Source organism: Petaurus breviceps, unplaced genomic scaffold (genome assembly GCF_028583685.1).
Source record: "Petaurus breviceps papuanus isolate PSGF00001 unplaced genomic scaffold, PetGlider_PUasm1.0 37, whole genome shotgun sequence".
Taxonomy (NCBI): Eukaryota; Metazoa; Chordata; class Mammalia; order Diprotodontia; family Petauridae; genus Petaurus; species Petaurus breviceps.
Window position 1 is genome coordinate 5,961,111 of NW_027186296.1, and position 27,395 is coordinate 5,988,505.

A 27,395-nucleotide genomic window follows, 5' to 3' on the forward strand; every position below is an offset into this window, starting at 1 on the left:
AAGAAAACAAACTTCTGGCTCAGGGAAGGCAAGAGTATGGTGGAATTTGAGGTGGATGGGTCCTGAAGGAGGGACAAAATTTTAATAGGATAAAATGAGGGCACAGGCATTCCAGGAGGAAGGAAGAACACTAACAAAAAGTAGAGAGGAGGGAAAGCAGGGGGTACATTTGGTTGAAAAATATGTTATATAGAAGAGTAATGGTAAATAAAGCTGAGACGGTTGGACTCACAGACTTTTGAGGTGAAATGACTTTTGAAATGATAGGATCATAGACATTAAAACGGAAAGGGGCTTTGGAGACTCTGTCACCTAATTCAATACCAACTCAAAGATGAGAAACATCAATTCAAAGATGCGAAAGCTAAGGCCCAAATAGCTAAAGTGATTTGCCTAAGGTCACATCTACAGACAGTGGAATATCAGGACTAGAACTCAGTTCTCCTAGTTTCTAGGATCATGCTTATACCAGTATACAGTATAACTGGAGAATTAAGAAGTTTGTACTTTTTCAGTGAATGAGAAGCCACTGAAGATTTTTTTTTGAGAAAAGCAACATTATTAGAACTGTGCTCTAAGAAACCTTATTTTGGAAATACTATGGAGGATATATTGGAAGAGGAGAGAAATTTAGAGGTAAGTAGACTAATTAGATGTTATTAAAATAGTCCAGGCAAGAAGTATTAAGGATCTAAACAGGGTAATCTCAAGACTATAGGAAGAAAAAGGAGTGAATTAATTCAGGACACATGTCAGAGATAAAATTGGCAGGGCTTAACATGACTGAAATGGGTAGGGTGTGGCAGAAGATTGATCACGGGAAATTTTCCTCTGGTTCTTCTAAGATTCTGTGCATATTTGTACAATATTTATTTATTTACTATCAATAGACTTAGAGTTCAAACTTACTTTGGAGATCAACTAATTCAGTCTCTCAATTTACAGAGGAAGAAACAGATTAAGTTAAAAGTGACATGACTCAGTCGTCCAGGTAGTAAGCAATAGAGACAAAGTGTGAACTGGAATCCTCTGAGTATAATGTCCTTTACATTGTAACAGTGCTGCTTCCACTTTTGCTATAACTGGCCCGCCTCCTTTTCTGGGCACACATTTCTTTGAAAATATCTTTCAATTCATTTCTTTAAAATAAGCAATCACTGATAATGTTTTTTGGCTTGCTTAAATTTGCCAAATGTCTTTTTATTGACGTTTGGGTCACCTGAAATTATGACTATTCAGAGACAATGACATTCCATAGTTATAGTAGGGGAATACTAATGTTAAAAATATTAGTTTTTGCAGCAGAGATTAACTTGGGATCAGCAAAAGCTGATCAAAAAACCACACAATTTCCCAAATGTTATTCAGTTTAATTTCTTCCTATGTAATATCTGTGCATTGGTGGAATAACTTAAGAGGCAATCTGTGTTCATCATTGTAATGTTAATGGAATAGGAAGATCTTCCCTGTCCATTAATAGGCCTATGTGACTATGTGTGTCCCCTTTTCCCTTGGAACAGGAGCTATGTTCCCAGGTCTAAAGGTACACAGGTCTTTCAATCACAGCTATGATACATCCTGAGGCACATAGAGCCCATATGGGAAGGAACTTGCCTAAGGAGGTGCTTGCTTAGGGGGAGGCTTGCTTGTAAGAAGGCTTTCAAATCTTTTGGTACTAAGCTAATTAGGTACTGAGTCACAAGGGTTGTGACGTCTTCTGGCTCTGAGCCTATTAGTTGAAAACTATATATACGGTAAGGTTGGTATTTTACTTTGGGGACTTGCTCATGAGAAGGACCTTTGGATTCCCTGTTCCCTGGAGGGGACTCTTAGTAGCCTTTTGTTAAGAGTCCCCTGACTACTCAGATGTTGGTACTCTCCTGTTCTGGTGGTGTATGTCAGTGGTTGTACTATTCTGTTTAGACAGTTGGAGCCTTGTCTATTGGATTCTTTCTTGGATACTCACTTCTTTCTACTTATCTGTAATTAAAGCAGGATTGTTGACCCCCTGTAAAGTTGTCTTTCCTTTAGAAAAGCAGATCAAAGAACCTGTGCTAGAAGCCCTCCTGTGTGCTGGTGTTATTGGTCTTATACCTTCAAAGCAACAGCAAGTAGCATCAATGCTACAATTATTCACTTTCTTTTCCCCCAGGCAAACTTCCCTTTTTGGTTTCAACACTGGCTCTGCCATTTACAATTTCTTAATCTGTAAATGAGAAAAATGGACTAGAAGACCTCTAAACACCTTTTTTTTTTTTTTGGCTCAAAATCTATTATCCCATGTTCTATGCCTCAAAGATTTTACACTTACAATTTGCTATTAATTGAAAGTTCTGGGGAGGCTAGGTGGCACAGTGAATAGAGTACCAGCCCTGGAGTCAAGAGGACCTGAGTTCAAATTCAGCCTCAGACGCTTCACACACACACAAACTAGCTGTGTGACTTGCACAAGTCACTTAATCCCAATTTCCCTACCTTCCCCCCTCCAAAAAGGAAAAAAAAAAAGAAAAAAAGTTCTTCCTTTTTCGGTCCAGTGCTCAACTTAGCACAATGCACAGAGAAGAGTACTTCATTAATAGTTTGGTCTAATAATAGCATGATTTAAAGGGTTAGTAGTTTACTAACCCTTTCCAGTGAAACTAGTGATGGTAGTGGTAGTTGGGGATCACAGATGAGAGTTCAGATTTAAGGAGAAAAATAAAATTATCTATCCACTTTAGAATTTGCTTGGCACACAGGGGCAGCCAGGTGGCTCAGTGAGTAAGAGCACAGGCTCCAGTGTCGGGATGACCTGGGGATCAAATCTGGGCTCAGATACTTAGCACCACACCCAGAAATAACTGGCTGTGTAACCTTGAGCAAGTTACTTAACCCCGATTGCTTTAAAAAAAAAAAAAGAATTTGCTTGGCCCAGCTGCCAAAGATCCAACCATCTCTGGGTCTTTAATACATAAGAACATTTTTCCCTTTGAGTTGCTTCCCTTAGACTATATCCTCAGCTGGTTTCTGATCCTTAGAATCAGGGGGTGATACTAATTTAAATAAAAGTGGGTTCTATTAACAATTTTATATATAAAATTTTCTGTTGCTACATTAGACCTTTTGAGGAACAAAAAGCCATAATTCTTTTGATTGCAAGTTTTTTTATGAATGGGGTCCATATTCAACTTAATTCAACTTCACAAATATTTACTAAATATATATTGTATGCAAAATTTTGTGTTAGATGCCAAGGGATATAAAAGTGAATAAGACTGCATTTCTGTCCTCATGGATGGCACTCTATATTTTCCTGAAAAAATTTCCCTTTCAAATTCCTAGAATAGTAGGTACTCAATAAATATTTGACATTTTACTTGATTTTGGTATCAGAATGTTCCCTTCTGGATAGGATCTTTGCCTTAAATGTTATTTTGGGGATAAAATGAAAAATTAGTTGAGTTCAATTCAATTAATCAAAACATTAAGTCTAATAGTTGATGTACACAGGCTTTCAGAAGCACAAGATTACCCAAAAGTCCCAGAAGCCCATGTGAAACTTACACAGCAGCAGCAGATGAGGACAATAGCAAAGGCCTGGAGAACTCCAGCTGTGCCTACCACCCATGTGAGCCGCAGAAAGAGGATCACCCCAAAAATATTCTGTAGGCACGGGAGGTACACACCCATGAAAGTACCCATTTGGGGGCTCTGGAAAGAAAGATGTAGAGAAGAAAGAACAAAGAAGTTAAAAATGTCTGTTCAGGAGAGAAGGTGCCCTTTCTCCTTTAATGCCCAAGATATATGATCCTTACCCACCATCATAATTTCAACAGAATAAACAATAGGATAAAGAGTTCCCTGGGAATAATATACTATATATATACACACATATATATACATATATATATATGTGAAACCCATACCTTACAGATGAAAGGTACCCTACCTTTCATTACACATAGGTACTTGGTCCCAAATAAAAATCTATAAGTTTTATCGATGGGTCCTCTATAATTTCACATCGCCTGCTTCTCAGAGCTATGCAGTTCCTCTCCAAACAGAGATCACCTCCATGTGATAATGGAATAATGACTCAGGTAGAAGGGTTCTTTCCCTTAGCACTACTTAATCTCCATTAGTATTTGGCAAGAAATCCTCAAAAGCAGCCAATAACATGAAGGTTTGGAGGCACTTCCTGTCTTCAGAGAGTTGAACAACAATATAAGTTAAGTTATGTGTTTTTCATATTCTTAAGTGAAACTGATTGTTGTTTTTTTAAAAGTCAGAGATAGATGGTGCAATCTAACAAACCCGGGCATGTAAGATTTCTTCTCTTGTACTATCCTGATAGTCTCTCCCTTTCCTATAGGCAGGGTTTCTTTTACACATTTGTTACATCCTGGGGCCTCACCTTGGTGGGCTTCTTTTTCCCTTCTGTGATATTCTCTGCTTCTTCGTGCTCCTTTGCTCCTTGTGTCAAATTAGTATAATTAGCCATGCGATTAAGTAGTGAAGACACCTTTGGCCTAGTGTCCATCTCTTCCTACCAAGTGAGGGAAAAGGAGGGAATATGTAATTAGGAATAGTGATAAACATCTAAGTGAATAGCAGAGTAACACAAGGCCTAGAAAGCTACAAATTAAAAAAACACTTCACAGATTAATTATTCTAAAAAATTTACCCTTTCCCTCTTTCAACAGGCGGAGGACTACAAATTCAAATCAGAGAACATGAATGTAAGTACGATTTTGCTAAAAAAAAAAAAAAAGACTAAATAAAATGTATTTTATGATGGCCTACAGTTTGGGGAAAAAAATCATGTTAAACATCCATGCAAAATTATGGCCTAGTAAGAATATTGAAAGTATGACTATTGACTATGGAACTGGTTTTTAGGTTGCTGATATTCCTGGCAATCAGATTAGACCTATCAATCACTTTAAGAGAGTAGGTCTATTAAAAGGATCTTTGGTTGATTTTGCTTTTCTGAAAACCTCAGTCTATCTCCTGAAGGTGGTTGAGAGAAGATGGTCCTTTTTCAGAAAGCAGCATTGAAACAGCAATCCTCAATTGCTCAAAGTCAGCCAAAGGCAGTGCTGGCTTGATATCTAGGCCAGAGCTCTACAGAGTCTTTCAGAATGAGCTCTGTCTTTGTTGGGAAATAGATAGATGATTGATTAGATTAGAATTATCAGAATAACTCTGCTTTCTATGGTGATCTTTTTCTGATGTTCCTGAAACAGGTTTTCAAACTGACACAAATTGTGTTGCTTTGTACACAGGGGGAGAGATGGCATGGTATAAAGGGCTAGCCTCTGACATAAACTGGAAAGTCACTTAAATTCTCAGTGACCCAAGCAGTCCCCTAAGACTACAAACTAAAGACAAATTGCTGATTTATAAAATCAGATGAAAGAAGTTTTCATACTGAGAGTTCCATGTAGTGATGAAATCTCAGTTATTGACCCCACCCCCACAAGAAGTGCTATGGAGAGAGTCCCAAATGAACCATTTAGGAACTAACTGATCATTGTTATAAGAGTCATACCTGAGATTTCTGGATTTTTTTTTTACTGTTCAAGTAGGAATTTGGCGAAGTCGACCACTCATTTTAAGTTAGACTAAATGATGTATTAAGTTATTAGCTCTAATGATAAATTAAAATGTTAATCAACCACATCACTAAATTATGCAACTGTCATTGTTTATTGCCAACTAATGGGATAGAAAATACTAGAGAATTCTTTTTTTTTTTTTTAAAGCAATCGGGGTTAAGTAACTTGCTCAAGGTTACACAGCCAGTTATTTCTGGGTGTGGTGCTAATTAAGTATCTGAGCCTGGATTTGATCTCCAGGTCATCTCGACACTGGGGGTGGTGCTCGTACTTGCTGAGCCAACTGGCCGCCCTATACTAGAGAATTCTTGCCAATGTTCTCACAGAAGCTCCATAACTGACTTCACGTCAGTTTCTAATTCTAGTTTTCTCTCAACTATTACCTCAAAGAGTGCCAGGTTTCTGTCAAAATATTCATCCCCCTCTTCAAAATTGGAGTTGTTGAGATAAGCATTTCGAGCTTTCTTATGCCCATCATCTGTTTAAAGAAAAAAAAAGGTGAAAAAAAAAACCATTGAATTTGTTAGAGGGATTCAAGTGCCACAGGTATACACTGGCAAGTTAGTGCACCAGCTGTGACATATAAAACATATTTCCTAATAAGAAATAGAGATGAGCAAGTTCTTATTTAAGGAGGCCAAAGATCAAAGAATAGGATTTTTCCTTGGATACGGATAGTACATGAGAATCAAATTAGAATAAATCATTCTGATGATTCTTCAGGCAGTTGTTTGGAAGACCCTCAGAAAATGAAACCTCAGAGACCGACCCATCATCCCGTCACCTATACAAGTAATAACAACCATCACATCACATTCACACAGTGCTTTAAGGTTTACAATGTGCTTTCTTCAGAATAGTTCTGAGTTTGTTAGTTCAAGTATTATCCCCATTCTTGAAGGGAAGGTGAAGGACGGGAATTAGTATTATATAATACCTCCTATGTGCCAGGCACCGTGCTAAGTGCTTTTATAAAAATCTCATTTGATCCTCACGACAACCCTTCAAGGTAGGTGCTATGATTATTCCCTTTTGACAGTTGAGGAAACTGAGACAGATTAAGTGATTTGTCCAAGGTCACATGGCTAGGAAATATCTGAGGCCGGATTTGAATTTGGATCTTCTTGACTCCAGGTCCAGTATTCTATTGTACCATCTCCTGTCTCTGTTGCGGATGAGAAAACTGAGACCCAGAGAAGTTAAGGGCTTTGTTCATGCTTACACAACTAGTAAGTGTTGCAGTGAGATTCGAATCCAAATCCCCTGATCTGGTTCTTTCCACACATCATACCGCTTGGTCTATGTCATCCTGAATCATCAAGCTTTTGCTGATCCCAACACTGGGATGTATGAGGCACTGTATTAACCATGGGTAACTTTACCGTGTTATTACTACTAGTGGGCAAAAAATCTTTTGTCTCAGACCTAAGTCACTTAATAATAAATTACTTTTTTTTTTAATAATCCCAGGCTATATCATTAAAAAACATTTTTTTGTGATACTCCTAGGACTTTACATAAAAAATCCATGCAGAAAAATACATACTAGGCTTCAAAGGGGCCTACAACTTTGTTTGAAACAGCAAGATACTATACAAACATTATCTCATTTGATCCTTAAAATAGCCCTGGGTGGTACAATCAGGTATTTTCCCCAGTTTTGCAGAGGATGCTACTGCACCTTAAAGGGAGCTGTCCATAGTCACACAGCCTAAATATCAGGCCTATTTCCTGACACCAAGCCCAAGCTCTTTCCCTTTCCTTTGAGCTTCTTTCCATATTCTTTTTATTCCACATGGAAATGGAAGATTTTCTCACACAATCCATTTAAATGCCAGTCTGTTTATACTTTTGTACCAATGGTACACTGACTTTAACCAAACTACTACTTCCTTAGGTAATAAAATATTATGTACATTTTGCCACTAAGCTATGAAAGAAAATCAGTCCTAGTATTAGGCTGACAGGTCTATTCAAGGTTACCCACATTATCAGTCCCCAGTGTTCAACAACTTTTTAAATTTTTTGCCTGCAGGATAAAGTTAAAATATCTCAATTTTGCCATTCTTTAATCTTTATGCACTATACTTCTCACCTAAGTCAACTTCGCCTTTAATTTTTCACTTCCATAAAGCTATGTCTTGTTGTTCTATCCCATTTCCTTCAACAGATTTCCCCCTTTTAAGTCACCATGCTCACTTATCTTCAATCTCTCTGTCTGCTGGCTGCTTCTCTATTGCTGTATCAGCAATGCCATATTCACAATGCCTATAGAGATTACAAATATGCTGATATAATTATCCATCACAAAATACGTCAGGTTTGCCATTTGGGGAAATAAACTAGAAAATTTATTAAGATACCAAAAGACTGAGTCCCAAAACCAGAAAGTGAAAGCCATCAGAGTAGTTATGATATTGGCACAGGTAGATAAAGTAGAAAGCACCCACATTTTCAAGCCTTTAAAACAGAACAGGCTACCTCAGGCAAAGGTCCTCCTCTCCCCACTCACAGCAACCACCCAGCGCCCTGGAAGAATGCTCCCAGCAGCTCCGGCCCCTGGGAGTGCTCAGCCGGAGTCCTAACTCAAAAAAAAAAAAAAAAGGCAACTGCCACCAACTGCCAACCACAGGACCGTTAGCTCGGCTTTTTTTTTTTTTCTTGCTCTGCTATGTCAGCACGTCCATGGGGCATGGGAGATCTTTAAATCCCATAACCCTTACAATTGCCTACAAACATACCCATGTCTCCAACATCTTCAAAAACCCTTCTTTGCAGTTTTTAGTCAAAGAAGTCAAAGCTATCTATAGCTGTATGGAAAAACACTCTAAATCACTATTGATCAGAGAAATGCAAATTAAAACAACTCTGAGGTACCACCTCACACCTATCAGAATGACTAATATAACAAAAAAGAAAATGTTAGGTGTTGGAGGGGATATGGAAAACTGGGGACACTAATGCACTGTTGGAGTTGTGAACTGATCCAACAATTCCGGAGAGCAATCTGGAACTATGCCCAAAGGGCTATAAAACTGTGCATACCCTTTGCTACAGCAATACTATTGTTAGATCTATATCTCAAAGACGTGCCCCCCTTTCCTCAAGAAAGGGGAAAAGGACACATTTGTACAAAAATACTTATAGCAGCTCTCCTTGTGGTGGCTAAGAATTGGAAATCAAAGGGATGTCTATCAATTGGGGGAAAGGCTAAACAAGCTGTGCTATATGATTGTGATGGAATATTATTGTGCTGTAAGAAATGACAAGCAGAATGGTTTCAGAAAAACCTGGAATTAAATCAATTGATGTATAGTGAAGTGAACAGAACCAAGGAAACGTGCACAGTGTACACAGTAACAGTAATATTGTTTGATGAAGAACTGTGACTTAGCTATTCTCAGCAATATGATGATACAAGACAATCCCAAAGGACTAATGATGAAACATACTATATGCCTCCAGAGAAAGAACAGATATTGATTGAATAGAAACTGAAGCATGCTATTTTTCATTTTCTTTCCTTTTTTCCCCTTTTATTTGAGTCTTCTTGTACAAAATGACTAATATGGAAATGTTTTACATAATTGCACATGTATAACCTATATCTGATTGCTTACCATCGCAGGGAGGGGAGAGGAGAGAAGGACAGAATTTGAAACTCAAAATTTTAAATAAAAATTGGAAAAAAAACCCCCAACCCTCCCTTGATACTTCCATCTCTGGTATCACCCTCTATCTCTTCTTCCCTTTGCAGCAAAACTTGAAAAGAACATCTACAATTGATGCCTCCACTTCCTCTCCCCTCACTTTCTTCTTAACCCCTTTCAATCTGGCTTTACCATTCCACCAAAACTGCTCCCTCCAAAGAGATCTACCAAGTGCCAAATCCAATGACCTTTTCTCAACCTTCAACCTTCTTGAACTTTCTGCTGCCTTTGACACTGCCAATCACCCTTTCTTTTCCTTGATACTCTCTTCTCTCTAGGTTTTAGGGAAATCACTCTTTGGTTCTCTGCCTATCTGACCTTTCCTTCTCAGTCTCCTTTGCTGATTTCTCATCCAGGTCATTCTACAGAGGGTTCTATCCCAGACTTTTCTTCCTCTATACTACTTCACTTGGTGATCTCATCAGTTCCCATGTATTTAATTCTCATCTCTATGCTAATGATTTTCAACTCTACCTGTCTAGCCTAACATTTCTGCTGTCCTCCAGGCTCACAACTCCAAATGCCTTTTGGACATCTCAAACTGAATTCCAGAAGACATCTTAAACTCATCATATCCAAAAAAGAACTTATTATCTTTCCTCCTAAACCCTCTCCTCCTTCCAAATGTCCCTATTACTTTCAAGAACACTAACATCCTCTCAGTCTCCCAGGTGACCTAAGAGTCATCCTGGACCCTTACTATCTCATACCCTCCATTTCCAAGCCATTGCCAAGGCCTATCAATTTCACCTTTGCAATATCTCTTGAAAATGCTCCCTTCTGTCTTCTGAAATTGCCACCACTAGTGTGGTGGCCCTCATCACCTCATGCTTGAATTACTGCAATAGCCTGCTAGTGGTCTGCCTGTCTCTCTTCCCAATCCAATCTATCTTCTATTCAGGCACCAAAATGATTTTCCTAATGTTTAGGTCTGATCATGCCACCTCCCTAATCAATAAACTCTAGTGGTTTTCTATTGCTTCCAGGATTATATACAAAATGCCTTATTTGGTATTCCAAGCTCTTCATAACCTAGCCCCCACCCCTACCTTTCTAGTCTTCTTACGCTTTCTACCATGGAACTGTCCTCCTCGCTATTCCATGAACAAATCGCCTCCTCTCTTGGCTCTGGGCATTTTCTCTGGCTGTTCCCTATGCCTGGAATGTTCTTCCTCCTCATCTCCACCCCCTGGTTTCCTTCAAGTCCTAAGTAGAATCCCACCTTCTACAGAAAGCCTTTCCCAAACTCTCTTAATCCTAGTGCCTTCCCTCTGTTATTTTTGCCCCTATTTACCCCATAAACTCGTATGTACATAATTGTTTGCTTGTTGTCTTCCCTATTACACTGGAAAATCCTTGGCTACTGCTTGGCTTTCTTTGTATGCCCAGGGATTAGCAGAGTGCCTGGTACATAGTAGGTAGAGATGAGGAAGTAGAGCATTCCAAACTTGGAGAATAGCCAGGAAAAAGCCTGATAATGGAGAAAATATTAATGATGCAGATTAAAATTAAGAGTGCTATATGCACAGTTTTTTCCTTCCTCTTTTTGGAGAGCTGGTTGTTAAACATTTACCAGCACATCTCTTCTATGATGGGCCTAGGTTTGGCAAAAAGATAAGCAAGTGAAGCAGACTTGGGGAAGCAGGAGGTGATGTGTTCAGGCATGTTTCCAAATAGGATTAGGAGGACATTCCTAACCTCTGATTCTAACAAGAAAGTATGGAGAAGGTGCTATTTATATACTTAAAATGTATTTGTGCATATATGTATTATACTATGTGTATATGTATGTGTGTGTATATATATGTATTGTAGACTTCACATAAATGTGACACTTAGAATCAGACTCCCTCACAAAGTCAAATCTACATATCTATAGTACTATATGTGTACTAAAATAATATGGATATATGTGTACATAAATGAAATATATATTTTCATATAAATATGTGGATTTATATTTTCATATAAATTTATATATTAATTATAAATATATGAAATGTATACACACACGTATAAAGAGTACTGACTTATGGGAGACCTGAGGGTACATGGCAATTTTGATATTGTGAACATTGGTAAATCACTTCTCACCTCTAGTTTCCTCATTTGTAAACAAGGGAATTGTAAACAAACTTGTACCCTTGTTCTATATGGACCTATTTTCTCTTCTGTTAAGCAAGGGAATTAGGTTCTGAGGTCTCTCAAAGTTCTAAATCTATGATCCTATAATAAATGTAAGGTTATGATTTTTTTTTCCCCTTGACCCCCAGTTTATTGAACTTGGGTATATTTGAGGATGGCTTATCACTAGGGGGAAGGAGTAGTACAGAGAGAACAGGGAGGTGGTAGTAGATCTCAAGCAGAAGGATAGGTGGTAACGGAATCGGGGAAGCTGGTCCCCCATAAGTACCTGCCGTTCCACTCCTTTCTCAGTAATTGCTGCCAACCGGATTACACCACCACTTGAGCCATCTCGCTCCATGGCCAAAGCAAGAGCATTGGCAGTGAACTGAAGACACTGCTTTTCATTTATACCCTCTTGATAGGAGGCATCAACATAGCCATAGATGTAGGAGCTACCTGAACCCCCAATGGAAAAAGGCTGCCGAACCATCATACCTCCCATGGGTACTGAGTATACCTGCCCCCCCTCATAGGGATCCCAGCCAGCGACGATGATCCCAGCCATGCAATCCTCTCAGTACCGATAACACATCTCTTTGAAGAGGTTAGCAGCTGTGTGGACCAGGGGAGGTTCATTCAGTTCAATGCTGTGGAAGCTGAGCTAATATGTGACCGCATCGGCCACGGCCTGGGTGTCAGCTGCAGAACCCGAGTGGCAGCAGAAGATCCGGTCATGGATAGGGGGCAACTTGTCTGTGACTTGGTTGGCAATGTAGGACCCAGTGGTTGTCCTGGAGTCGGCTCCGAGGACCACGCCCCCATCAAACTGCACAGCCATGATAGTGATCCCAGTGGAGATGCCCCGATCCCCCCAGTCCGGTGAGAGGCCCATGGGTCCATAGGCAGGGCCTGAGCATGCAACGTGAGGCTCTACTAAAGCTGAAGCCATTATTCCCCTAGGTTATGATTTTTTTATAGTTTACAATTAATTTTCTCACAGCTATGCTATGAGGTAGGAAGTGAAAATGTTACTTACATTTTACAGATGAAGAATAGCATCAGACAGTAAGTTTTACAAACAGGAATCCAACCATGTCACTCTCTAATTCAATAAACTCCCAGTGGCTCCCTATCACTTCCAAGATCAATGTAACAAAATCCTTTGTTTGGCTTTTAAAGTCCTTCATAACCTGACCCCTCTTATCTTTCCAGACTTCTCACACCTTCTTCCCCCACAAATAATCAGTGATGCAGTGAAACTGGCCCTCTTGCTGTTCCTTGAACAAGACCTCTCCCCCCCTTTCTCACAGCTCTGGGTATTTCCATCGACTATCCCCCATGCTTGGAACTCTCCCTTCTCATCTCCACCTCCTGGATCCCCTGGCTTCCTTCATATCACAGCTAAAATCCCATTTCTATAAGGAGCCTTTCTTGATGCTCTGTAATGTTAGTGCCTTCCCTTTGTTGACTATCCCCAATTTATCCTGCATATATCTTTTTTTTGTACATAGTTACTTGTATGGTGTCTCCCTCATTAGACTTTGAGCTCCATGAGAGCAGGGGCTGTCTGTTGCTTTTTAACATAAGCTTGTTGGCTTGACTTTTCCACCACAGCACGTGGTATCTCACTGTTATGAAAAGTTTGGTATACATTAAAATAAATTGGAATGGGTACGCTCTGGAATTGATTTCATTCTACATTGGTATTTTGTCTCTCTCATCTATTTTCTTTTCCACCTTTTTTCCCTATCTAGAAATAAGCATTATCATTAGATTATGAACCGGAAGGGACCTTCAAGTCCACCCCTTTGTACTTTACACATGAAGAATCTGAGGCTCAGAGAGATGAAACCCCTTGCCCAAGGTTACACAGAAGAAAGAGAATTTGAACTGAGATCTGATTCCAAACCCTGTATCCTTTTCTATAGTACCATAGTACCCCTCCAATTTCAAAAACACTAAAAAGAATATAAGAAATGATAGGAAGTACCTTTAGAAAAAACCCCTGTGAGGTAGTAAGTATATCATTCTCATGGAATATCATTACACCATTAAAAATGACAAATAGGAAGAATGTAAACAAAAATGGAAGGACATATATGAAGTGATAGGAAGCAAAGAAAGCAGGAATAAAAGAACATGACACAATGTACTGACAGACCAGATGAACAACAAAACTTTGAGGACAAAAACAGAAAAGGGACAGTAAAAAATAATTAATGTTATTATTCTGATAGTTTATGTTATTTTAAAAATGTAAGTATTTTTTATTATATGAGGGGTACAGCAGATCTGATCTGGCCAGACTGGTCATACAGTAACTTTCAAAGGTTTTACAAATATTTGTCTTTCCATTTTAAAGCTAGAAAGGGAAGTGGCAAAAGAAGTTTTTTTTTTTTTAAAGAGCCTTGTCTAATGTCTAAGACCATCCACAGAAGGAGGTGGGGGCAATAGCATTTTACTGAAATTGTTGTAGACAGAAAGTTATCTTCTCCCCTACCCTGTTTATCCACTGGCAACAGAACCAGAGCATCATTATATCTATCTATCTATGCAGATATACAGTAACACCTTGTTTTAATGTGCTTTATTTTATTGTGCTTCAGAGATACTGCATTTTTTACAAATCGAAGGTTTGTGGCAACCCAGCATTGTCTAAGTCTACCAGCACCATTTTTCCAAAAGTACTCATCATGTCTCTGTCATGTTTTGGTAATTCTCACAATATTTCAAACTTTTTCATTATTATTATATCTATTACGGTAATCTGTGATAAGTGATCTTTCATGTTGCTATTGTAATTGTTTTGGGGTGCCACAAACTTCATCCATAGAAGATGGTGAACTTAATTGATAAATGTGTGTATTTTGACTGCTCCACTGACAGGTCATTCTCTTGTCTTTCTCTCTCTCTCCCTCTCTTTCCTCAGACCTCCGTATTCCTTGAGATACACATACAACAATATTGAAATTAGGCCACTCATTAACCTTATGATGGCCTCAAAGTGTTCAAGTGAAAGGAAGAGTCAATTGATGTGGTAAACTTCATTACTGTCTTATTTTAAGAAATTGCCACAATCACCTCAGCCTTCAGCAACCACCACCCTGATCATTCAGTTGCCATCAATATGGAAGCAAGACCTTCCACTGGCAAAAAGATTATGATTCTCTGAAGGCTCAGATGATGGTTAGCATTTTTTAGCACTAAAGCATTATTAAATTAAGGTATGTAAATTATTTTAGACATAATACTGTTACAGTACACTTAATAGACTACAGTATAGTGTAAACATAATTTTTATATGCCCCCCCCAAATTTGTGTGATTCACTTTATTATAATATTCACTTTAATGCAGCGGTCTGGAACCAAACCCACAATATCTCCACGGTGTGTGTGTGTGTGTGTGTGTGTGTGTGTGTGTGTGTGTGTATCTAGACCTAGATATCTCTTGATAGATACACAGATATCTACTTATAGATATCTCTCTATATAGATATAGGTATATATACATATATACATATTTATAGCAACATAGAAATATAGAAATAATATAGATTAGATATATAGAGCTAGAGAAAGAGATATCTAAGGGTTCTATAATAATCCTAAATCTTTTTTTCCTACATCTTGAAGTAGCACCCTGTCCAAGCAATCATCATACTTCCTATTTTCAATTTTGTCTTTTTATTTTGTGACTTATTATGCACAATTTAAATGGAAGTATCACTTTTTCTTTGATAAAATTTTTCAAAAGCTTCTTGTTTCATTGTAAGCAATTTTACATTCTAATAAGGCCACTATTCTCTGCACCCTCTCCAACAACAACAACAACAAATGCTCCCATGAAGCCAATTGAAAAGCAATGGCTAGATACTCTTTAGTTAATGAGTATGTGGCTTATTTCAAATAAACCCAAACCTCATTTTCTACCATGTCTCTTAAAGAAAAACAGAAAGTAGCCTTTATGAAATGTAAACAGCTGTATAATTTTTTTTTAGAAGTCGTGCTCAATCACTGAGGGACAAAGAGGTAAACAGAAGCAGCATCACAGGATAGAAAGAGCACTGGATTTGAAGTCAAAGGACCTTGGTTCAGATTTTGTTTACTGTTCGATCTTAAGCAATTCACATGACTTCTCTGGGCCTCAGTTCATCATCTGTAAAATAAGAGGGTTTGCCTGGATGGCCTCTGGAGGCCCTTCTAGCTCTAGAATACTAGAATCTGAATGGCAGTTCATCTAAAAATATCCATCTTAGGCATAGAAAAATAACAGGAAGTGGTCAAAAATAGTCAGTACCTCTAAAAAGAGAAACATATAGCAACTCCATTTTATTGTTTTATCTTTCTTTCTTACCCAGCTAACTTTTGGGCTGTTTAAAAAGACATGATTACATATTAAACAGGAAAAAATTGAGTCCATTGTCTAATGTAACAATTTTGGAATGTTTCTTAAAGTCCCACTCCCCAGTCCTCAGCAATCATCTTGGCTCGGATTCACTTAGCTAGTACTTTTACCTGTCTTGTTGGCTAGGGAAAGTTTCTTAAACTGATCTTAACCATAGTCAGCCTCAAACTGTAACTTCCTCCTTTTGAAACCTCACCCTGCTTGCTACATACTTCTGTATATGATCATGCTGGCAGCTTCACTCTTGCATCTTTTGGGTCCTCCTGCAGCCCATACCTGGGACTTGTGGAAGAGGTATGGTGAATCACAGTAGAAACAACAGTTACAGAGAGAGAAAAGACTGTACCGTACTATCAAAAAAAAAAAAAGAGGAATGGAAGAGGCCATTATAAATACAATTCAACGTGTGATGCTTAACAAGTGAATTAGTTTTTCATCTAACAGGGCTAACTTACCCCCAGATAGTAATATCACTGAGAGCTATCAAGACTTGTATTGCCAATTACCAAGCCTCCTTTAGGGAGAAAATACCAGGGTAAATGAAAAGCATAATAATTATTATCATTGACTTTTATTTAGCAACTGTTACCACTAGATTTCATAGTTCTTTAAAAACAAATGTGTGATTCACTTTATTATAATTATATTTTACTATGCCTTGTCTACTAGGTTAGCAGTAGACAAATCCTGTTTCCCCTCTTCAAGGTGCCTTCATTTTATATTTATTAGGAAACTAATTTAAGCTATTCCTTGAAAAGCCTTTAATGGATTTATGTTCCTGAACAGAGGCAATATGACATCTAGTGCAAAAGTATAGAGAAATCTTAGGATTAAATAGAAAAAAAAAGAATCATTCTTGTATTGAAAAATTAAAATATACAAGTATTTTGAAATATATACATGTAAGTGTATATATATATATAATGTATACACACATATATTATGTGTTGGCATATAGGCATGTATTGACTAATATTTAGTTTTTTTAGAGGAAAAATATTGTAAACATCAACCTTTTCTCACAGAACCCCTGCCTTATCACACAGAATATTAGGTTTCTAAGTACCAACATTTGGGGGGTGGCTAGGTGGAATAGTGTATAGAACACCAGCCCTGGAGTTAGGAGGACCTGAGTCCAAGTCCAGCCTCAGACACTTAACACTAAGCCGTGTGACCTTGGGCAAGTCACTTAACCCCAATTGCCCTGCCCTCCCTGCTCAAAAAAAGGGTGGGGGGGCAAAAATAAATAAACACCAACATTTGGGAATTGCTGCAGGGCAAGAATCTCAAGGGAAATAATGAAAAAAATTAGGAAGAAAGGAGAGTTATTAATACTGGATTTCATACAATACGGATAATGCAGAAATCATCAGAATGATTTGATACAGGTTAAAAATTTGAAAGGTCACCAATGTAATGTATTAGGTATACAACATACAGAAGAAAACAAAGCTAGTGTTCAATAAACTCAAAGACTTCAGCTACTGGGTTAAGGACTCCCTATCTGACAAAAAGTGCTTAGAAAACTGGGAAAGCAGTTTGGTGGATATTGGGTTAATATTAAGGAAAAAACCTCAGGACATGTACTAAGGTAAGCTCTCAATAAATAATAAATAAATTAATAAATAAAAACATAATATGAAAAGTATTATAAAGGTTGTTTCTCAGTTGATAAAGGGTCAATGGAGTTGAACTTTTAGTTTTCAAAGGAAGAAATCCAAGCTATCAATAGCCACGTGAAAAGAAACTACAAATAACTAATAGTTAGAGAAATACAAAAACTAAAACAATCTCTGTGTTTCTACATAGCAGACTGGCAAAGTTGATGAAAAAAGAAAATGACAAATGTTGGAGGATTTGTGGGGAAGGGCACATTAATACACTACTGGTGGGTTTCTGAATTGGTCCAATCATTTTGGAAAGCAATTTAGAACTATACTCAGAAAGTCACTAAACTGTACATATTCTTTGGCCCAAATATCCACCATTTGGCAATATCCTAATGAGATCAAAGAAATGGGAAAAGGATTCATGCTTACAAAAATATTTATGGCACCTTTTCATTAGGGGCAAAGAACTGAAAATTAAGGTGGTGCTCAACAACTGGGGAACAGCTGAACAAATTGTGTCATAAAATGAATGTAATGGAATACTATTGTGTCATAAAAAATGATGAAAAGGGATAGTTTCAGGAAAATCTGGGAAGACCTGTATAAACTGATAGGGGCTGAAGTGAGCAGAACTACAACAATTCATACAATACATACAATGCAATGACCAATTACAATTTTAGGAGGGAGGCTCTCCATCTTCTGAAAGAGAGGTGATGGATTCAAAATGCAAAAGGAGACACATTTTTGGACAAGCCCAATGTGGGAATTTGTTTTGTTTGACTGTGTATTTGAAGCAAGTGCTCTATTTTTCTTCTTTTTTTCAATGGGGGGAGGGAGTGTGAGATGAGAGGAGAGAAAAGATTTGTTTAAACTGAAATTATTTCCAAAATCAAAATTTGGAAAAACAACACCATTCAAGAAAAATTGCCCTAGTGATACCACCATACTTATATGTAGAGTTTTACAGTTTTCAAAACACTTGGAATCTATTATTTCCTTTGATCACTAGAAACACCCTGTAGGCAAGAAGCATTATCCCCTAAGCTCTGAGGCAAGAAGAGACTGAAGTCAAATGACTAATAAATAGTAGAGCCAGGATCGAAACTCAGGTCTTCTGACTCTTAATTCAATGACAGGAAGGGAGATGGTGCCAACTTTCTTAAGTCCAGAGATATGTTTAAACCAATTTGTATGACAAATACATTTGTTTGGCAATGTGTTCCCTGAATGAAAAGAGAAAAAGGCATGCTAGTATCTTAGTTTTTACATCAAATTCTGAGACTTTTCATTTTTATTTTATTTTTTGGAGGGGGGGGAAGACAAGGAAATTGGGGTTAAGTGACTTGCCCAAGTCTAATCATGCTGCCAGTAAGTGTCATGTCTGAGGTCGAATTTGAACTCAGGTCCTCCTGACTGCAGAGCCAGTGCTCCATTTACTGCATCACCTAGCTGGCCCTCTGAGGGTTTTTTTTTTAATTTTTTTTAAAGCAGTTGGGGTTAAGTAACTTGCTCAAGGTTACACAGCTGGTTATTTCTGGGTGTGGTGCTAAGTATCTGAGCCCGGATTTGATCCCCAGGTCATCCTGACACTGGAACTGGTGCTCTTACTCGCTGAGCTACCTGGCCGCCCCTAAGCAATTGGGGTTAAGTAACTTGCTCAAGGTTACACAGCCAGGTGTTTCTGGGTGAGTGATAACTGTCTGAGCCCGGATTTGATCCCTAGGTCATCCGACACTGGGGCCGGTGCTCTTACTTGCTGTGCTACCTGGCCGCCCCAAAGCAAGTAGGCTATTCAACAGACATTGTCAATTCTTTTTTTTCCTGAGGGTTTTTTTTAATAGATATAAAGAATATATCAACTATGTACTCCATTTTGCACACTTTTTATATGTCCAGGGGTGGGGAACCTCCGGCTTTGAGGCCAAATGTGGCCTTTTAGGTCCTCAGGTACAGCCTTTTGACTAAGTCAAGTTTTATAGAACAAATCCTTTTATTAAGGGAATTTGTTCTGTAAAGTTTGGATTCAGTCAAAGGGCTAGCTGCACTTGAGGACCTAGAGGGTCACATGTGATCTCGAGGTTGCAGGTTCCCCACCCCTAAATCTCAACCTTTCTCTGCTCAACCCAATCTCCAAAATAGTACCAATTTTGGAATCTTGCTAATTTTCCCCCAATTTTTGGCACTATTCTTTAAATACAAAGGAATAATGAAAAAATTGATTCCCCATGGCCTCCTGCTTGGAATAGAATGGGAAACATAAATAGATAAGGATTACCTAAGATAATGTTATTTATAAAACACTCTGAAACATTAAAATGAAAGTATCTAAAACAATAACAATAAAACACCCACCAAATAATCACAAAGTAAGGCAGTTGCAAAATTCAGGATATCATGAAGTACTTGTCTTCTCCCCATTCTATTTGGTACAACCAACAATAGACTCCTTTTAAGATTATATTAGAACAAAGGGGTTCTAACTCCCACAATATTCTCTCTAACTATAGACTCTAGAAGAAGATCACTAACAAACTGGTTTTCTAAATATAGACCAACTGAGCCTTAACAACCAAGGTGCAGGATGATCTCCAAAAGCCCTTACTAAATGACAGCTATGAAAGGTGGAAGAAAGTTGGAAATGATGAGAAAGGAAAGAAAGAAAAAGAAAAAAAAAGAGATTTAGTGAAAGAACTCAATTCACAAGGACTCAAATGTCCAGGTTAGTATAGGCAGGGAGGACCATAGAGAGAAACTGGTCCCCTCAGCAATACTGTACCTAGCAGCTGGCTGTGTTCTCCTGTGATGGAGTTCTGATTCGGGTCTGAAAAACAAACAATCAAAAAGAAAAGGAAAAATGAATGACAAAAAGAAAACAAGGAAATGAGCAAATGTTAAAAACCTCCCCCAAAATACATCAACAAAATAAAAGTAAAACAAAGTCATGAAAAGTCTGAATGTAATGACTGTTTCTCAGTTAAAAAAGAAAAGAAAAATGAGTTGCAATTAAAAATAAATGACTAGACCATCCCTCTACAGGTTGGAGGATATGAAAAAAGAGCTTTCCCAAGAAGAATTTCAAACTACAAAAGAACACATGAAAACATGCTTCAGAAATGCATATTTTAAAAATTCCATTGTTTCACTTCACACCTTGCAAAATGGCAAAGATGGCAAAACCCAGCAACATTCAATACTTTATCCCCAAATTTTTAAAAATTAAATTAACCAACATTTCCACACATAAAGAACAGAAAAAGAGGGTTGAATATGAAAACATGAATCTCTATTGCTTATTAAAACTCTCTATCACTAACCTCTTTAACTAACTCTTCCCCTACAAAACAAAAGCCTCATTTCATAATAAATATAGTAATAAAGACAAATTTACACATCAATTGTGTCTGAAAAGGTATGTCTCATTCTATCCCTATAATCCACCAACTCTCTGCCCAGAGATGAAATGCTTGCTTAATTATCATGTCTTCTGAAATCCATTGGTTACTGTGCAAATTGTTCTCCTGATTTTGTTTACTTCACTCTGCATCAATTCATATGTGTCTTCCCAGATTTCTCTAAATTCTAACCCTTGGTCATTCTTGTACTGAAATAATACTCTATTAGTGCATCACAGTTTGTTTAACCATTCCCTAGCAGACCCATTTTGTTTTGAGGGTTTTTTTTAGCATCACAAAAACCTGCTATAAATATTTTTCTTCCTTTTGTCTTTCCTCTCTTTGAAGCATAGGAATAATGAACAGACTAACGACTTTTTGTATACAGTTCCAAATAGTTTTCCAGAATGGCTGTTTCCAATATTTACAGTTACACCAACAATGTATTAGTTTGGGCCTTCACTCTTGCTGTTACTCCAATAATTGTCATTCCTCTTTTAGTCATCTTCGACAATCTGATGGGTGTGAGGTACAACCTCAGAATAATTTTAATTTGCATTTCTATTGCTACTAGTGATTTAGAGCATTTTTAATATACTTGTTGATATCTTGCATTGCTTTTCTTAAGAACTCCTTTGCTCTATCAAGGAATGACTCTTGCTTATATATCCGTAGCAACTGGGAACAGTTAGTGTTGGAGGGGCATCAGGAAGACAGGAATACTAATACAATGCTGTTAGCCCTGTGAATTGGACTGACTGTTGTGGTTATCTATTTAGAATCATGCAAGAAAAGTGACTAAACTATCTGTACACTTTGACTCCCCCCCCCTAAATTTCACTATTGGACATTTATCCTTAGTGAGTTACAGGCAGAAATAAAAGTTCAATATGGACCAACATTCATAACAGCACTCTCTGTGGTGGTAAAGAATTAGAAATAAAGTGGGCACCAACAGACAGTGCAGAAAAATCTATGGCATGTGAATGTAACAATGAAATGTTATTGTTCTATAAGAAGTGACAAATTGGAAAGAGTTCAGAGAAACACGGGAAGACTTGTATGAACTATTGTAGAATAAACTAAGAAGTACCAAAAGAACACACAGAATGATTATAACAATATAAATGAAAAGATCACTGACAGGAAAACAAAATCTGACTCATTTTTAAGGCTTTTTAAAAAGGCGATTTTATCTGCATGACATATCACTTTCACTACCAAATATATCTGTTCTAATTAGGGAGCCACTCTTTGTAAGAAAAGATAGAAAAGAGAAAAAAAACACATTTCAGCAAAACCAATCAATTTGTTACCTGTTTCTACCAGTATATGGCCTGTTTGATACCTTTGTCTTTCAGGGATACATTTTCTCAGCTCTTTTCCAGAGCCAAACCTGGATGGTGATTATAATTACATAGCACCCATTTTTGGCTTTTTTGTTCTTTCCACTTACATTGCTTTAGTCATTGTGTAGGTTGTTTCCCTGGTTCTACATAATTTATTCCAAATGACTTTCCATGCTTTTCTGAATTCTTTCTATTTGTCATTTCTCATGAAATAGTGATATTTGGTAACATTCATATGAGAAGATACTCTGCTCCTTTGCAGGGGTCAGATTTACAAGTACGGAACAATGCCTATAAATGTCAATTTTTTGGAAGGTGTTTATCAGTTTCAATGAATTTTTTCTTCTTTTAAAAAATTATTTGTTTTAAGGGAAGGCTATTTGGGAGAGAGGAGGGGAAGAAATATGGGGAAAATCTATGTGATATAAAAACAAAAGCTATCAATAAAACTATTAAAAATAAAATGACAATTGGAAAATTGGCAATGATAATGTCTGATAACTGTCTTTTATATAGCACTAAAAATCTTACAAAGCACTTTCCTTACAATTCTGTGAGGTAGGCAATGCAAGGATTGTTCCCATTTTACTGATGAAAGAACTGAAGCTCAAAGAGGTTGACTGAGTCATCCATGGGCACGTAGCCAATTAATGTGTGAGCCAGGATTCCTGACGCCAAGTTTTGTACTCTTCGAACCACACCACACCATGCTGCCTTTGAATGTAATACAGTGATGGCACTAAACCAAGATCCTAATGCAACAGGTATTGAAAATCATAATCAAAGCAATTCACCAGCCACTTCTTTGGCAGTCTTAATTAATTTAAAGTTATAATATATTACTACATATAAATATAAATGTGTGTGTGTGTGTGTGTGTGTGTGTGTGTGTGTATATATACAGAGAGAGAGAGAGAGAGAATTAACCAGTCAGATTTGCACTTTATCAAAGTTCAAAGTTAACAACTACTAAGGTACCAGCTGGTGAGGGACACTAGCTACCCAGATATTTCTGAGAGCTAAACTAAACCCTATGTTATTTTTTTGAGAAAGTTCAACCATACTTTTCATTGGTAGTAGGGTTATCATAAGTTAAAATCAATACTCAAAAAAGGAGAGTAGGGGAGAAACACCATAATTAGAACCTATCAGCAAAAAGAGTTATCTGAGGTATTTTATACATGGTCTAAGACTAACTAAATGGTGCAAATTCCAAATCTGGAAGTATATAAGACTATAATAATGCTTACTAAAGGTCTCCACAGGACTTTGAGACTACTTCCTTGCTACTTTCCTAAACTTATTTGCTATTTTGGATTATCAATTATCCAAATCTCGTCTTGAGCCCCTATCAATGTCATTTCTATGCCAGATTATACAAAGGGCACATGAATCAAAAAGTAAAATAGCACATAATTTAATACAAAAGACAAAGGTAAATAATAAGGAATTGAATTGAGCAGTAAATGTTCTTTATATCATATGATAATCAAGCTGCCCTTTAATCCCCCTTGTTTATATATCATAGCAAAAGATGAACATATTAAGTTCAGAATAATAATACAGGTGGTAATGTTTGGGGTTCTATAGTATCTAACTTAAATTTCCTTTCTTCTTGAGGGAGGAAGGGTGGAGGAATGTGAGCACCTTGGCTTCCCTCTCACTTCATCTCTGGGAACAGCAAACATGGTCAGCTGGTTCCAGGTGGTAGGTACCATGTGATTACTGCCCTATGTGTCATCAATAATATTTTCAACGAAAAAAGGTATTATCTTAGGCAGTGGCAGGCAAACACCTCCCCAGTAATTACTGAGTAGAGATGTCCATCTGCCAAAATTTGATTATCACTAATATTAGGAGCTGAAAACATGGGGAAATCTGGATGTTCATTATTTCTGATCTGAATATGCCCTGAAAATAGACATACCTGGGAAAATTCGGCATTAATGTGTACATACTATAATTTGTGTACATGCTACATGCCAAATTGTGCAATTAATATAACAGCCCAAAGCACCTTTCTATTGTGTTATGTGAATTGGCTTATCCTGATCTTTCCTGCTTAGATTTGAGGTCATTCCCAAGATAGAACCAGGTTTGCCCAACATTGGGAGTGGATATCATTAGTCAAAATGACATTAAATTCTTCCTTATTTATTACTTCATATTTAAAGCCACATAATCCTCAGAGTGATTATAACATTCCTATTCTTCCAAACCTTTCAAAAATCAAGTTGTCCTTGTGTCATAATGGAGACCATTAGTCATAATCCATATTGTGGTAACAAATGAAAACCAGAAAAACATAACATAAAACTGAATAGATGACTCTGAGAACATAATTTCTTTTTTTTTCTATTACCAGGCAAACTTATTCTGAAAAATAAAATTTAAAATATCTCATATGACAAACATGCAACACCCTTGTGTGCTCAGAATAATTCATCCTAGGTGACTAATAAGGAATACAAATTTTATCTAATTCACTATATGCCTACAGGGTTAAGCAAAAAGTCTTTGGACTATTTGCAAGAGAGTTACATAATAAAACCTTTTCAAAGGGCTTGATTCAAAGTTGATCTGTAATTCAGTCTTTGGGAGTAGCTTGGGGCACTGAGAAATTAAATAACTAGACCACAATCATAGAGCTAGTACGCATGTGTCTGGAGTTGGGACTAAAACCCAACCAAATCTTTTTGACTTCTAGGACAGTATTCCTCCATAAAGAGCTCAACACTTAATTTTCATGAAGGAAGGGTCTTTTCCTGTTCCTTTGGTTTTCATTAGACTTAAATATCCTGCTGGAGAAAACAGGGCCAATCAAGACCAGCAGTATCTTCCAGCTACTAACTGTACAACTACTGTAGGTGATGAAATGTGATTGTAGTTATCTCATTACTCAGTGTCTTCACAATCCACAGCAGGACTTATCAACCAGTCTCTACATAAAGATCTCTTGCATTCTTTAGATAAAGTATGAGATTAATAACATCAACGATCGCATACATCCGAAGGTTTATTTATCATCATACCTCTGGGTATATTTAAAAAAAAAACAATTCTAGACATCTGATCTCTAGCTTCTTGCACTGAGGCATTTCCACCTCCTCAAAAGTCAAAGAAGCAGAAACATGAGGACATAAAGCTCCAAAGGGCCTATATTGGCCAAATACCAGGTACAAAAGGATTATACACTGAAATAAACGGTAGTAAAGTACACATTAAAGAGCTTTCTCTTGTCTCTCTAAATGGGCAAATTCTCACATAGGGGTGACTAATATATGCCCTGGACACATAGCGATAACCCTTATAGGAGAGCTAACTAAAAACAACCACATGAGTGTAGCATGTGTCCAGATTATACAGTTTTTAAACCATCATTATTTTACATTTAGTGATTATTTCTCCCGGGCTACTTAGGGTAAATTTGAGAAAACATTTGCAATTTATTGCCCTTGACTAGGTATTTCCAAAAAGAAAATGGAAGGAGTGGGTTTAGATCTATAAGAATGATACTAGAACCCTCTGGGGTTGGCATTGTTTCCAATTTATGAAGTCTTGTATGCCAGATGTATGCTCATCATGCCCCCAGGAAACTTTACTATCAGGAAACTCATCATCCTCTAAGACTGTATCAGGTTTAGTACTCATTTCTGATCAGTACCCTTAGAACTCTCTGTCCCTCTGAACGGGGGAGCTTCTGGGAGGAGCCTCCATTTAGAGTGGGCTCCCAGACCACCTATTTCTTCATTTCCCTTTGGACTAGACCCCATCCTGCCCTCACATTGTGTATCTTCTCTCTCTACCCACCTTTTCAGCTTCAGCTTCTTTTTCTGTTGTCTTGCCCTGTTAGATATGCTCCTTGAGGGCAGAGACTATCTTTCTTCTTCAGCTCCAGCACTTAGTACCATGCCTGGTACATAGTAGGTGCTTAAGAAGTATTTATTGACTGACTGATAGTTATCAGTTCAAAATTTGACATAGAATCAGTTTTATAGAACTAACGCTCCTTTCAATTCTTAATTGTTTAGATCCTACCTTCCCTTAAATGGTACCCTTATTGTCACCTTAGTTGCTTAAGGAATCCCCACATAGGCCTAATCAGCATTTAATGGAAACGTCTAGCCCAGTGGTTCTTAACCTGGAATACTTGGCTTTATTTTAAAAATATATTTATAGCCATTTCAATATAATTGAATTCCTTTGTAAACCCCTGTGTTTTGTTTTATGCATTTAAAGACAATACTCTGAGAAGGGCTTCATCAGACTGTCAAAGGGGTTCATGACACAGGAAAATTAAGAAGCTCTGCCTTGGAGGCAGCATGGTGTAATGAGGTATAATTGGAATCAGAAACACTTGGGTTCAGTTTCTACCCAGGCCATATACTGCCTGTATGCCATGAATAAGACATATCCCTCAGCGCATCAAGGGAAATCCCTAAGATGATAAATTACTGATAAACAGAGGTTCTGCCCCGAGGGAAGCAGTTTCCATAGAGCTCCCTATACCAAGGAAATGTATAAGTCTGGACCCTATCCTTTCTCCATTCCCTCCAAAAAAATTCAACCATTACTGAATTTTACACCCTTTACAATCAGACTCCGTGCCTCACAAGATGACAACAAATTAATGTGATGCACCAATCCCTGTGAGATGTGCTGAACAGGGAAGCCTAGAGAGAACTCTCAGAGTTTTCCTTTCCTTTCCAGGCGATATACAAGGCAAGGCAAGAAGTATTAATTAAGTGTTTACTATGTGCCAGACTTTGTGCTAAGTGCTGGGATCCAAATACAAGAAAAGTAGAGGCTCTGCACTCAAGGAGTTTACATTCTACCAGGGGAAGACAATACATGAAAGGGAGATGAGAGCAGGGTGGTACATGAAGGAGGATCATGATGTTCCATTCAGAAAGTTAGAAGTAAACCTGGGAATAGAATGAAGCCTGGCCAGCCTGGGCCCTTTCTCCAAATGGAGAGTGGGGTGGGAGGAAGAGAGGAAATAACTTACCAATAGAAGAAAGGTCCTAGAATGGCAGAAAGATATTCCATGAAGGTAGCACATTTTAAAATGATTCCAAGTCTGACTCAAAGGAGTGACTATTACATATTTTTTTCAGGCTAACTATAAGAGGAATTCAGTGAAATGGTGGGTCAGAGAGCTATTTGGACAGAAGAGGTCTTCTGCTATTCCTCAAAAAATA

General features: G+C 37.6%; 1 protein-coding gene and 1 pseudogene across 4 annotated transcripts in view; both read right to left on the bottom strand.

Annotated features, from left to right (window-relative positions):
- The window catches only part of SLC12A6 (solute carrier family 12 member 6), a 95,006-nt gene that overhangs the window by 24,149 nt on the left and 43,462 nt on the right, over positions 1 to 27,395 (bottom strand). For 3 of the 4 annotated variants that reach the window (XM_069097670.1, XM_069097668.1, XM_069097671.1), the window contains exons 2-5: positions 20,230 to 20,274; positions 5,981 to 6,075; positions 4,394 to 4,525; positions 3,544 to 3,690 (exon numbers count right to left, since the gene is read on the bottom strand). In XM_069097670.1, the coding sequence (XP_068953771.1) occupies positions 3,544 to 3,690; positions 4,394 to 4,525; positions 5,981 to 6,075; positions 20,230 to 20,274 (419 nt within the window). The remainder of the gene's footprint in view (positions 1 to 3,543; positions 3,691 to 4,393; positions 4,526 to 5,980; positions 6,076 to 20,229; positions 20,275 to 27,395) is intronic. The other variant, XM_069097669.1, reaches the window with a different exon arrangement.
- LOC138168814 (proteasome subunit beta type-6 pseudogene) lies at positions 11,557 to 12,399 on the bottom strand (annotated as a pseudogene).